Source organism: Rhincodon typus, chromosome 48, assembly GCF_021869965.1.
Source record: "Rhincodon typus isolate 14 chromosome 48, sRhiTyp1.1, whole genome shotgun sequence".
In the NCBI taxonomy this organism is placed as follows: Eukaryota; Metazoa; Chordata; class Chondrichthyes; order Orectolobiformes; family Rhincodontidae; genus Rhincodon; species Rhincodon typus.
The window spans coordinates 4731259-4745555 of record NC_063379.1 but is presented as its reverse complement, the minus strand read 5'-3'; the positions used below and the strand labels follow the sequence as shown (position 1 = coordinate 4745555).

General features: G+C 41.9%; 1 protein-coding gene across 12 annotated transcripts in view; it reads left to right on the top strand.

Moving 5' to 3' along the window:
- The window catches only part of LOC125488063, a 35679-nt gene that overhangs the window by 2774 nt on the left and 18608 nt on the right, over positions 1-14297 (top strand). For 11 of the 12 annotated variants that reach the window (XM_048620890.1, XM_048620888.1, XM_048620883.1 and 8 more), the window contains 5 exons: positions 9842-9883; positions 10966-11007; positions 12148-12189; positions 13165-13206; positions 14226-14267. In XM_048620890.1, the coding sequence (XP_048476847.1) occupies positions 9842-9883; positions 10966-11007; positions 12148-12189; positions 13165-13206; positions 14226-14267 (210 nt within the window). The remainder of the gene's footprint in view (positions 1-9841; positions 9884-10965; positions 11008-12147; positions 12190-13164; positions 13207-14225; positions 14268-14297) is intronic. The other variant, XM_048620887.1, reaches the window with a different exon arrangement.

Genomic DNA, 14297 nt, shown 5'->3' with positions numbered 1-14297 from the left:
TACAGACTCTGCGTTTGCTGTCACTTACAGACTCTGCGTTTGCTGTCTCAGTCCTGACACCACTTAGTCTGTATGCTCTCCTTGACAGTGCGGCGCTCCCTCTGGCCGGCCCACCTGATGGTGCGGCACTCCCTCTGGCCAGCCACTGTGGTACAGGGATGAGGGCTGAATGCCTTCTTGGTTTGTTAGATTCATGATTGTGCAACTCGCTCCATTATGAATGTGAACAGTAATAACGGTAATTACCCACTTTAACGGGGATGTACTCCGGGAGCAGTCAGAACGGAGACTCGGGAACCGGTGTGGGCTACATATCCAGTGCAGTGCAAATTTCGGGCGTGATCTTACAGGGGGAGGAAGAGGAAAGGAAGAACAATAATGATAGATCATTCTTTAGTCAGGGGAGCAGACCGGCGCTTCTGCAGCGAAGAAATGACTCCAGGATGGCGTGTTACCTCCCTGGTGCCAGAGTCCGGGATGTTACTTAATAGCTGCAGGGTATCCTGAAAGGGAAGGGTGATGAGTTACAGGTCATGGTACACGTTGGTACTAATGATATGGGCAAATTGAGGAATGTCTCGGACCAAGAATTCAGGGAGATAAACAGTAGGTTAAAAAGCAAGACCTCAAAGGTTGTAATTTTGGGATTACTTTTGGTGCCATTTATAAGGAAAATAAGGCAGATGAATATGTGGCTAAGGAGCTGGTGCAGGGTGCAGGTTTTGGGATCACTGGGACCTCTTCTGGGGCAGGAGTGACCTGTACAGAAGGGTTGGGTTGTACCTAAACTGGAGGGGAACCAGTATCCTTCCAGGGCTACTCTTTAAACTAGAGTGGCAGAGGGTAGGAACCATCAGCAGGTCCACAAGTGCAGGGATTGAGGGGATGTTGCAAGTCAGGACCAGTAAGGCTGAAAGGAAGGACAGGCAGGGACAGGTTAGTGAACACAATGGGGCTAATAGGCTCAAGTGTGTTAATTTCAAGGCAAGAGTATTATGGTGTTACGGAGGGGAAATGGCCGAACCCCTCTGATAGTTAAACCAAAGCACAAGCCCTAATCTGTTATGACGGGTGTAGGGGTTTCCCTCTAATAATTACCTCCGAAACACCCAGAGAAGCTTACCTTTCCCCTCGTAATTTGTTAAAAGAGTGGTTAAAAGAAAGAAAATCCCTGATCTCCACTTTACATGTAACAAATAACAATTTATTTATTTCATCCTAACAATGAACAAATTAACAGTTACTAACAATCTGAACAATTCTGCTTTCTCCAGCTTTTCTTCTGTCGTTCTCACATCACAAATGTCTTTCTGCCGCTGATTCTGCAGTCAGGCATGTTTTTCTCTGTAATTGCTTCCGTGAGAACTTTTAGCTAGAAATGCCGTGGTGCCATTTTAATCAGTTGATGCTTTCTCTGAGAGCAAAAAAATGTGTTTGTCTCTTGGCAGTTGGCTGTCCCCCGATCTTCAAAAAACCTGTCTTCTATATCCCCTATGACACATCGAATTCTTATAATTGATTTCAGATTGTCAATGCCATCAGATTTAAATTTGATAGGTTTTTAGTAGCTAAGGGCTTGGTTTAAATTAATTAGCTAAATTTGAAAAGACTTCTTGTTTTGGTAAAAATAGTGCTTGGCTGTTTGATACAAAATGTTTCTATTCAGGCAGTCTGTGCAGCTGCCATTCAAACTGCTGGTCAGATATCCATTTAACTCTTAAGCACTGGAAAAAACACCTTTTAAAGGGATGACGCATTGCTGTTCCCCCCTATCATTTTTGCAATTTTACACGCACCAACTTCGCAACACCCCTCCCCCCTTAAGAAAAAAAAAACATTATTATGAAAAGATGGCTTCATTTTTTTCTTCTCTAAATCTTGACACCATTATCGCTAAATACAGAGGTCAGTAATCTAAAATTATACATTTCGTACTAACTGTGCATATATGTACCATTAGACCATACTGATTCTATCTTACATTTTCTTTAAACCCACGATAATGCATCTAAAGTAACATTTTTACAACCTGCAACATGTACAGTTTGTAAATTAAAAGCTTGTAACATATGACTCCAACAAAATAGTCTCATATTTTTGTTCATAGATCCTTCCAAAGTGATGAGAGGGTTGTGGTCTGTATACACAACCGTCTCTGCAACATTATCTATAACAGAAACATTAAGATGTTGAATGGCCTGTACCAAACTCAACAGTTCATTTTCAATGGTGGAGTATTTTCTTTGATGAATATTGAGTTTCTTTGAAAAATAACCAATTGACCTTTCAATTCCACCATTATCCTGCTGCATCAACACAACCCCAACCCCTGTATCATTGGTGTTGGTAGCAGCTTTAAAGGGTTTCAAGAAATTTGGTGTGGCTAAAACTGGTGCGGTGGTTAACATGGCCTTTAAATTCTGAAAAGCCTCCAGGTATTGTTCTGCCGACTGAAATTTCGTATTCTTCTTTAGCAAAATCTGTCAGCAGTGCCACAATGCTACTAAAGTTTGGCACAAACTTCCAGTAGAATCCGCTCAGTCCCAGCAATCGAAGCACCTCTTTTTTCGAGGATGGTCTTGGAAATTCCTTGATCTTTGCCTTTGTGAATTCAGTTTTTGCTAAGTTCATGATCAGTTTTGCCTCCCATTGGCAAAGCTCTTTGAAAGACAAATACACCATGTGATCTTTCCATGAATGGCTAAAGATCATGACATCATCTATATAGACGTCATCTATATAGACGGCACAATTAGTCAATCCTGCCACAACTTTGTTCATAAGTCTTTGAAATGTGACTGGTGCATTCTTCATTCCAAAGGGCATTGTTTTAAATTGATAAATTGTTATAAACTTCTTTCACTCTCTGCGACCAAAGTACTTGCCAGTAACCATGGAGTAAGTCCAAGTTTGTGATACCAGTGGTTTGTCCAACTTTTTTCACAGTCCTCCAGCCTTGGAATTGAGTACGAGTCCAGTTTAGTTACGGCATTGACCTTCCAATAATCCATGCAGAACCATTGAGTACCATCAGGTTTGGGAAGCAAACCGATCGGCAAAGTCCACGCACTTTTTTTACTTGGCTCAATGATGTCTTCTTGGAGCATTGCTTCCACTTCTGTATCTGTGCAGCTTTAAGAGGTTTAAGCCTGTGGGGGTCTTGTTTTATTAGAACAGCACTCCCTACTTCCACCTCATGCGCTGTAGTATTAGTCCTCCCCATTCTATTCCCACGTATGTCCTCATATTGCTGCAACAGGCCTATCAACTCAGTTTTCTGTTCCTGAAACAGATAGCTCACTGCTCTGTCTCATTCCTCATTATTTAACTTACTTTGAGGCACATCAAAATCCAGATCATCTGGATTTGATTCCTAACTTGAGGGGCAGTAACTAATACTTGTTTCTCTGGTTCCCTGTCTCTGTTATAGTAGGGTTTCAACATATTCACATGACATACCCAATAAAATTTTTTTCCTATCAGGCATCTTTACGGGATAATTCACCTGACTCAACTTCTCCTCAATCTGGTAAGGACCACTAAACCTTGCTTTGAAGGGATTTCCTACTACTGATTATAGCACCAATACTTTATCCCCATGGTCAAATGTCTGAATTTTAGATTTAATATCTGCTTCTTGCTTCATTAGATGCTGTGCCACCTTCAGATGTTGTCTAGCTAATTCACCTACTCTATTTAATCTTTCTTTCACCTCAGATACATAATGTAACTGTGAGATCTCTGACTTTGGACCTATCAACTTTTCCATAATTAATTTTAAAGGCCCTCTTACTTTGTGTTCGAATATCAATTTAAATGAAGTGAGTTCATTCATTTGGGAATCTCTAATCGCAGACAATATAAATGGGATACCTTTATCCCAGTCATTTGGGTAATCCTGGCAATAAGCTGTCAGCATGGCTTTTAGGGTCTGATGCCACCTTTCCAATGCTCCCTGGGATTCAGGATAATGTGCATTCCATTTAAAGTGTTTGATGCCTAAACTATCCATGATCTCCTTAGATAGTTTGGCAGTGAAATTGGATTATTGGTCTGACTGAATCTCCCTGTCTGTATGCTTCCGGCAACACAATCTGCTGCACTTCCGCCCAATTTTCCTCTGCACTAACCTGCCGAGGTCTCCATTTTCACCTTCGGATTCTATCCTTAAGATAGTAACACTTGGGAATACATTCTGATTTCTTTTCTGAGTCGGCGTTATGATATAGATCTTTTATTGTCTCATCTTTTTGTTGTAACTCCAGTAATCTTTCAGAACTAAACTCCTCTGCCCGATCTTCTACCTGCTGAGGTTCTTCCTTTACCATCTTGTCGAACAGGGTGTCAGCTAACTGGACATCAACTGCTTCATCATTCTGTTTGGTTTTCCCCACTTGCTTTAATCTATGACTTGTCACCACACAGTCTGGAAAAATTCCAAGGTATTTTTCTTTTAACTCCTCAGTTCCCTTGTTTTTCTTTGGCTTCTCCACTACAAGGGACGTCATTCCCACTTTTGATCTTGCGAGGTCTTTTCCAAGAACAGACCGTATTCCTGAAATAAACACTTTTTCAATCACTCCCACTTTCACTTCCCCAGTGTTGATTGGACTTTTGAACTTAATCTTACGCAGGGGAACACTAAATCTGTATCCATCTATTCCACAGATTACCACTTTCTTGGGTAACATTTCAGAAGGAGTGAAAGTTCTTTCATCTCTTACTATTAGAGACTGACCAGCTCCCATATCTCTCAATACTGTAACTTCTTTACCTTCTCCCTTCTGTTCTTACTGTGTAAACCTTATCCACAGAAGTGAAGTTTTTGTAGAGATCAGGCACTGTCTCATTATGCAACCTGTTACTAGGCTGCATTCTCCTGCAGCTCTTCGACTCCTTTTGGGATTTCTTTCAGTACCTCAACTAATCCCACTTGTTTAGCATTTTTCACCACGTTCTTTTTCCCAGAGCATTTCTTAAATCACCAGCAGTGTGACTTTGTGTCCCACTCCGTTACAGTGAAAACATCTGAGGCCTCTTAGCTTCTTTTCAACCTCTTGGGTTTCTTTTGTCACCTGTGGTAAACTGCTCCCAGTGTAATCTACTTTTGTTTTTTCATTGAAAGATCTCCCTTTTTTCCCAATTTCTATCCCTCACGGACTGAGATTGCTGTTGGAAGCTAAATTTTGATTTATGCACTAATATATATTCATCCATCATCTGTGCCGCTCTTCTTTCTTTGGTAACTTTCTGTTCCTCAGTATGAGTCCTTATCATCTCTGGAAGTGAGGTTTTAAACTCCTCCAGCAGAATAATCTCTCTAAGATCCTCATTTGTCTTTTCTACCTTTAATGCTCTTACCCATTTATTAAAGTTGCTCTGTTTAAGTCTTGCAAGCTTGAAATACTCTGACCTGGTTCCTCCTCCATTTTTCTGAACCATTGTCTAGGTGCTTCTGGTACCAAACTGTAGGCACTCAAAATAGCCTGTTTAACCTCTTCATAATCTCTTGATACCTCATCTGACAGCACTGCAAACACTTCACTAGCCCTGCCTACAACTTGGTCTGAATTAACATTACCCACACAGTTTCTGGCCAAGTCATCTGCCTAGCCAGTTTCCCTTTCTCTTCTAACTCCAAATGTCTAATTTTCAATTTTAATTTTCTCTAACTTCACTGCGCTTGCCTGTTTCTCTGATATACCTAGGTGCTTGACCAACTCCATTACAATTTCAGCTTTCTCTTATCTCCAGTTAAACCCAATTCTAACCTGTTTGCTAATTCTAACAGTATGTCATTCCTCTGTTTTTCTAAATTTTCTTGGCAAATTTGGGAAGTATCTTCAAATCTCAACCTCTTTAGCAACGTTAAGAGCCATTTCCCTCACTTCTAATTTATCCAACAACACAAAGCCAAAATTAAATAGATTTTTCTACCTACATTTTATTTAAAGATCGAGGACATTAATCCCCAAGTCTGTTTAAATCTGCCCAAATCCGTTCAGATCCTGTACATGATCCGTCCAGATCCTGGTCTCGAATCCCCAATTTTGTTACAGAGGGGAAATGGCCGAACCCCTCTGATAGTTAAACCAAAACACAAACCCCAATCTATCGTGACGGGAGTGAGGGTTCCCCTCTGATAATTACCCCTGAAACACCCAGAGAAGCTTGCCTTTCCCCTTGTAATTTGTTGAAAGAGTGGTTTGATGAAAGAAAATCCCTGATCTCATTGTTATGAGTAACAATTTATTTATTTAACCTAACAATGAACAAATTAACAGAATTACTAACAAAATAAACGATTCCCTTTGAGACTACTAACTACTCCCTTACTGAACTAAATTCAACTGGAATGCTGTTCAAGTAAACACAAGTCCCACTTGTATAAACCCAATTAATAAGACAACAATAAATTAAAACATGGTGTCTCCAAGTTCACACAGACTATCTTCTAGAACACTCTGCTTTCTCCAGCCTTTCTTATGTCGATCTCATGTCACAAATATCTTTCTGTCGCTGATTCTGCAGTCAGGGATGTTTTTCTCTGTAATTGCTTCAGGGAGGACTTTTAGCTAGAAATGCTGTGGTACCATTTTAATTAGATGGTGCTTTTTCTGAGAGCAAACAGAAGGTGTTGGTCTCTTGGCAGTTGGCTCTCTGCTGACCTCCAAAAAACCTGTCTTCTATATCCCCATGCCACATCAAATTCTTATAACATAATTAGTTTCAGGTTGTCAACACCATCAGATTTAAATTTCATAGGTTTTTGGCATCTAATGACTTGTTTTAAATTGATTTGGCTAAATTTGAAAAGACTTTTTGTCTTGCTAAAAACGGTGCTTGGCTGTTCGATGCAAAATGTTTCCATTCAGACACTCCCTGTGTGCACCTGCACTTCAAACTGCTGGTCAGATATCCATTTTAACCCTAAGCACTGAAAAAAACACCATCTTTTAAAGGGACAACACACTGTTTTTCCCCACTATCAATTTTTGCGATTTTACACACACTAACTTTGCAAGATGGACTTAGAGCTTTGATCTGTACACGGGACTGTGATGTTGTGGCCCTTATAGAGATCTGGTGGAGAGAGGGGCAAGACTGGCTGCTCAACGTTCCAGGGTTTTGATGTTTTAGACGAGAGTGGGAGGTAAGAGTGGAGAGTTGCGCTGTTATTCAGGGGCAATGTCATAGCTGCACTCCGAGGGAGCATACTGGAGGGCTCGTTCACCAAGGCAATATGACATGGGTGCGGTCGCTGTGATGGGATTATACTACAGGCTTCCCAGCAGTCACAGGGACATTGAGGGTCAGATATGTAGGCAGCTTTTGGAAAGACGCAAAAATGACAGGGCTATCATAGTGGGTGATTTTAACTTCCCTGATTTTGACTGGGACTCCCTTATAGCAAGAAGCTTAGACAGGGCAGAATTTGTTAAGTGCATCCAAGGGGGTTTCTTGAAACAGTATGTGGATAGTCCAACTACAGGAGGGGCCATACTCGACTTTGTATTGGCAAATGAGCGTGGCCAGGTTACTGACCTTACAGTAGGGGAGCATTTTGGAAACAGTGATCATGACTCCTTAAGTTTTAAGATAGCTGTGAATAAGGATAAGTCAGGACCTTGTGGGAAGATACTAAACTGGGAGAGGACAAATTATGTCAGTATTAGGCAGGAGCTAGGGAGTGTTAATTGGGAGGAGCTGTTATCAGGCAAGTCCACATTTGACGTGAGAATTGTTTAAAGACCTGATGATGAGAGTTCAGGACTGGCATGTTCCAGAAAGGTGGAAGGACAGGGATGACGAGGTATGGGACCCTTGGATACCAAGGGAGATTGTGAATTTAGTCAGAAAGAAAAGGGAATCATATGTAAGGATTAGAAAGCTAAAATTGGACAGGGCCCATGAGGAATGTAAAGAAAGTAGGAAAGAACTTAAGTAGGAATTTAGGAGTGCAGTGAGAGGCCATGAGATATCCTTGGTGAGTAGGGTTAAAGAATATAAGAGTGTATTTTATATATACCTTAAAAGCAAGAAGATAACTAGAGATGCAGAGGATATGGGCAAGATCCTACACGAGTAATTTTTGTCAATATTCACCAAGGAGAAGGATATGGGGGAATAGTGAGATTAGTGTGGGACATGCTAATATACTAGGGCATTTTGAGGTCAAGAAAGAAGTGATGTGAGGTCTCTTGGAGAGCATTAAGGTGGATAAGTCCCCAGGGCCTGATGAGATCGACTGCAGTTACTGTGAGAGGCAAAAGAGATTGCTGGGGCCTTGGCCAAGATCTTTGTATCCTCTCTAGTCACTGGAGAGGTACCTGAGAATTGGCAAGTAGCTAATATTGTTCCTCTGTTCAAGAAGGGAAATGGGGATAATCCAGGAAATTATAGGCTCGTGAGTCTCATGGTGGTTGGGAAGCTGGATGAATGAGTTTTTAGAGATAGGATTTACACACATTTGGAAAAGCATGGCTTGATTAGGGACAGTCAGCATAGCTTTGTGCAGGGCAGGTCCTGTCTTAATAACTTGATTTTTTTTTGAGGAGGTGGCAAGGGTGATTGATGAGGGTAGAGCAGTGGATGTTGTTTACATGGATTTTAGTAAAGCTTTTGACAAAGTCCCTCATGGTAGGCTCATCGAGAAGATTAAGATGCATGTGGTCCATGGTTACTGGGCTGTTTGGATCCAGAATTGGCTTGCCAATAGAAGACAGATGGTGGTGGTGGAAGAGTGTTTTTCTGGCTGGAGGTTCGTGATTAGTGGTGTTCCACAGGGACTCGTGCTGGGACCACGGCTGTTGTAAATGACTTGGATGAAAACAGTTGTGGAAGATTATCAAAGGATACAGCAGGATATGGATCAGTTGCAGATATGGGCGGAGAAATGGCAGATGGAGTCCAATCTGGGCAAGTGTGAGGTGTTCCTTTTGGGAGATCAAATGTTAAAAGAAAGTGTATGGTTAATGGCAGGACCCTTAATGGCATTGATGTACAGAGGGATCTTGGAGTCCTAGTCCCGAGCTCCCTGAAAGTGACCCACACAAGTAGGTAGAGTGGTGAAGAAGCATATGGCATGCTTGCCTTTATTGGTCGGAGCATTGAGTACAAGAGTCAGGAAGTGATGTTGCAGCTTTATAAAAGTTTGGTTAGGCTGCACTTAAGAATATTGCATTCAATTTTGGTCACCACACTACAGAAGGATAAGGAGGCTTTGAAGAGGGTGCAGAAGAGCCTTACCAGGATGCTGCCTGGATTAGAGGGCATGAACTATAAGAAAAGGCTGAACAGACTAGGGTTGTTTTCTGTGGAGTAGCAGAGGCTGATGGGAGACCTGATAGAAGTTTATAAAATTATGAGGCATAGATAGGGTTGATGGTCAGAAAGTTTATCCCAGAGTTGAAATGTCCAGCACGAGAGGGCATGCATTTAAGGTTAGAGGGGGAAAGTTCAGAGGACATGTGAGGGGCATGTTTATATACACAGATAGTGTAGGGTGCCGGGGTAATGATGGCGGAAGATACGAAAGTGGCGTTTGAGGGGCTTTTAGATATTCATATGAATAAGTGAGGGATGTAGGGATATGGACCATTGGCAGGCAGAAGGGATTAATTTAATTTGTCATCGTGTTTGGCATGAACAGGGCCTGTTCCTGTGCTGTACTGTTCTATGTTGTATGTAGCCGTGCAGTTTTTAGCTGTGACTAGCAGGCAAGGTGGTGTCTCATGGAGTCCTGAATACGATATCTTTAGCATTTTCTCAGTAAATTAATTCTGGTGTATTTGGCATTAGTGATATTGCTAACATCAATGTTTTCGTGATTTCTTTCCAGGTTGGGTCAACGTCAGGAATTCCATTGAAGAATCCAGATCCGGTGAGGGCGAATAGGCTTTTACCAAGACAGATTCGTCAGCCTCATGTCGCTGGTTTCTGAAAGTAATCATTCATTGCAATGTTATTTGAGAGGTTTTATGTTGACCAAATGACAACAGGGACTGCATACTGAAAGAGGGCAAACAGAGCCTGGCTTTGACATATCAACTGACAGTGACACCATCAACTTTGCAACTCTCACTTAATCATGTCTCTCAAAAGAGTAATGCTGTCAGTACAGACTGCCTGAGTTTGCTGCCTCAGTACTGACCCGCTGACAGTACAAAACACCCTCTGTACTGCACCCGTGACTGTGCAACACTCACTCTGTACATTCGTCCTTGACCATAGTTCACTCGCTCAGTGCCACAGACTCTGCAGCACTCCCTCCATACTGCCCCCTGATGGTGCAGGACTCATTCTGTATGACCCTTGACCGTGCTGTAGTCCCAGTGTCCTGTGCCTTGTTACTCCTGTACAGCCTCTTGATGGTGCAGCACTCCCCCTGTACACTGTCTCTGAATGTGCCACATTTGTTCTGTACAGTGTCTCTGGTGCAACACTCGCTCTGTACATTTTCCCTGACAGTGCAGCACTGTCTCTGTACTGTGCCCTCTGACGGTGCAGCACGCCCTCTGTACTGTCCCCTTGGTTAACAAACCAGGACATTTAAATAACAAGCGGGACAGAACACCGACACTTTGCCAGAGGTGCATTGACGATGTAGCCATGCAGGGTGATGAAACATTTGCAACCAAACCGACCGGCTCAACGAGCATGTCTACAGCCTAAATTTCCCAGTAAATTAATTTCACCGTGGCACAGGGATGAGGGCTGAATGGCTTCTTGGTTTGTTAGACTCATGGTTGTGTAACTAGCTCCATTATGAATGTGAGCAAGGATAGTGGTAATTTCTCATGTTAACAAGTAACCATGTGGTTTTTAGCTGTGACCAACAGGTGCAATGGTATCTCATGGTGTTCCGAATACGACATTTTTAGCGTTTTCTCGTAAAATTAATTCTCGTGCTTTTGGTGACGGTGACATTGTTAACATCCAAATGTTTTTGTGATTTGTTTCCAGATTGGTTCAAAGTCAGGAATTTCAATTAAAATACCAGATCAGGTGAGGGCGAATTAGATTTTTACTGAGACAGATTCATTGCCGTCACGTAGCTCGTGTTTGAAGATGGTCATTCATCACAGTGTTATTTGAAAGACTTTTCTTTGAAGAGGTTGGACGTAATGTTGATCACAGGACAACAAGGACTACATGCTGAGAAAGGGCGGACAGAACCATGATTTAACATCTTATCTGACACTGACACTGACACTGACACCGGTCAACATTTCAGCTCTCACTTAATTGTGTCTCTGAAAACCGTTTATTGCTGTCAGTACAGACTGCCTGAGTTTACTATCTCAGTACTGACCTCCTGAGTGTGCAGTACTCCCTCTGTACTGCCTCCTGATGGTGCAGGACTCATTTTATACGTTCCCCTGATGGTGCAGCAGTCCCTCTGTACAGTGTCTTGATGGTGCAACACTCCCTCTGCACTGTGCCCTCTTACAATGCAGGACTCCATCTGTACCATCCTTTCTGACAGTACAGCACCCCTTCTGCACTGCCACCATGGTACAGGGGTGAGTGCTGAGTGACTTCCTGTGCTGGAAGATTCATGATTGGGTAACTCGCATTATTATGAATATGGACAATAATCATGGTAATTTCACAGCTTAACAGGTAACCGTGCAGTTACCAGCTGTGATGAGCAGGCTACGTGGTAACATCACATCTGTATTCCTCAAGTTCCCATTTATCATAATGCTTCATGATTGTGTATCTAGCATAAAGATGAATGTGAACTATGATAATGGGAATTTGCCTTGTGAAAAGGTAACTCTATAGATACAGGCTGTGAATAGCAGGCTACATGGTAACCTCACTGAATCCCCAAAAACTGCATCCTTAGCATTTTCTTAATAAATTAATTTCACTGTGACACAGGGATGAGGTCTGAATGGCTTCTTGAGTTGTTAGATTCATGAGTGTGTAACTAGCTCCATTATGAATGTGAGCAAGGATAGTGGTAATTTCTCATGTTAACAAGTAACCATGTGGTTTTTAGCCGTGAACAACGGGTGCAATGGTATCTCATGGTGTTCCGAATATGACAATTTTAGCATTTTCTCGTAAAATTAATTCTCGTGCTTTTGGCGACGGTGACATTGTTAACATCCAAACGTTTTTGTGATTTGTTTCCAGATTGGTTCAAAGTCAGGAATTTCAATTAAAATACCAGATCAGGTGAGGGTGAATTAGATTTTTACTGAGACAGATTCGTCGCCCTCAAATAGCTCTTGTCTGAAGCTGATCATTCATCACAGTGTTATTTGAAAGACTTTTCTTTGAAGGAGTTGGACGTTAAACATTTCAGCTCTCACTTAATTGTTCCTGAAAACCGTGTATTGCTATCAGTGCAGACCACCTGCGTTTGCTGCCTCAGTACTGATCCACTGAGTGTGCAGCACTCCCTCTGTACTGCCTCCTGATGGTGCAGGACTTCCTCTGTACAGTATCTTGATGATGCAGTGTGCCTTCTGACAATGCAGCACTCCCTCTGCACTGTCCCTTCTCACAGTGCAGCATGCCCTTCGCACTGCCACCATGGTACATGGGACTTTCTGGGCTGGAAGATTCATGATTGTGTAATTAGTATAATTACCAGTGTGAACAGTAATCATGGTAATTTCCCATCTTAACAGGTAACCATGCAGTCACTAGCTGTGATGAGCAGGCTACATGGTAACCTCACATTTGTCTTTCTTAAATTCCCATTTATCGTAATGATTCATGATTGTGTATCTAGCATAATGATGAATGTGAACTGTGATAATGGGAATATCCCATGTAAACAGGTAACAGATACTGGCTGCGAATAGCAGGCTACATGGTAACTTCACTGAATCCCAAAAAACTGCATCCTTATCATTTTCTGTGTAAATTAATTTCACCGTGGCATAGGGATAAGGGCTGAATGGATACTTGGATTGTTAGATTCATGAGTGCGTAACGAGCTCCATTATGAACGTGAGCAGGGAAAATAGTAATTTGTCATGTTAACAAGTAACCGTGCTGTTTTTAGCTGTGACCAGCAGGCAACCTGGTATCTGATGGGGTCCTGAATACTACTACTTTAGCATTTTCTCAGTAAATTAATTCACGTGTATTTGGCAACAGTGACATTGCTAATGTTCAGATGTTTTTGTGGTTTGTTTCCAGATTGGCTCAAAGTCAGGAATTTCATTTGGAAGACCAGATCAGGTGAGAGTGAATTAGATTTTTACTGAGACAGATTTGTCACCCTCACATAGCTCTTGTTTGAAGCTGATCATTCATCATGTTTTATTTGAAAGATTTTTCTTTGCAGAACTTGACATTAAGTTGACCAAATGAGAACAAGGACAGCACACAGAGGCAGGGCAGGCAGAACCTGGATTTAACATCTTGTCTGACAGTGATGCCATCAACATTTTAGCTCTTGGTTAATTGTGTCTCTGAAAACTATGTAATGCTGTCAGTACAGACTGCCTGAGTTTGCTGTCTCAACATTGACCCCCTGATGGTGTAGCACTCCCTTTCCACTGTGCCCCCTGACACTGAGGTATTCCCTCTGCACTGTCCCCCCTGACAGAGCAGTGCCCCCTCAGCATTGCCACTGTGGTATAGGGCTGAGTGCTGAGTGACTTCCTGGGCTGGAAAATTCATGTTTGTGTAATTAGCATTATTACGAGCGTGAACAGTAATCATGGCAATTTCCCATGTTAACCATGCAGTTACTAGCTGTGATGAACAGGCTACATGGTAATATCACATTCGTCTCCCTCAAGTTCCCACTTATCATAATGATTCATGATTGTGTATCTAGCATAATAGTGAATGTGAACTGTGATAATGGGAATTTCCCATGTAGACAGGTAACAGATATTGGCTGCGAATAGCAGGCTACATGGTAACCTCACTGAATCCCAAAAAAATTGCATCCTCAGCATTTTCTCTGTAAATTAGTTTCGCCATGGCATAGAGATGAGGGCTCAAAGGCCTCTTGGGTTGTTTGATTCATGAGCATGTAACTAGCTCCATTAAGAATGTGAGCAGGGATAATGGTAATTAACCCATGTTAACAAGTAACCACGTGGATTTTAGCTGTGACCTGCAGGCAACGTGATATCTCATGAGGTCCGGAATACGACATCTTTAGCATTTTCTCAGTAAATTACTTTTAGTGTATTTGGCAAAAATGACATTGCTAACATCCAAATATTTTTGTGATTTGTTTCTAGATTGGCTCAAAGTCAAGAATTTCATTGCAAAGACCAGATCAGGTGAGGGTGAATTAGATTTTTACTGAGACA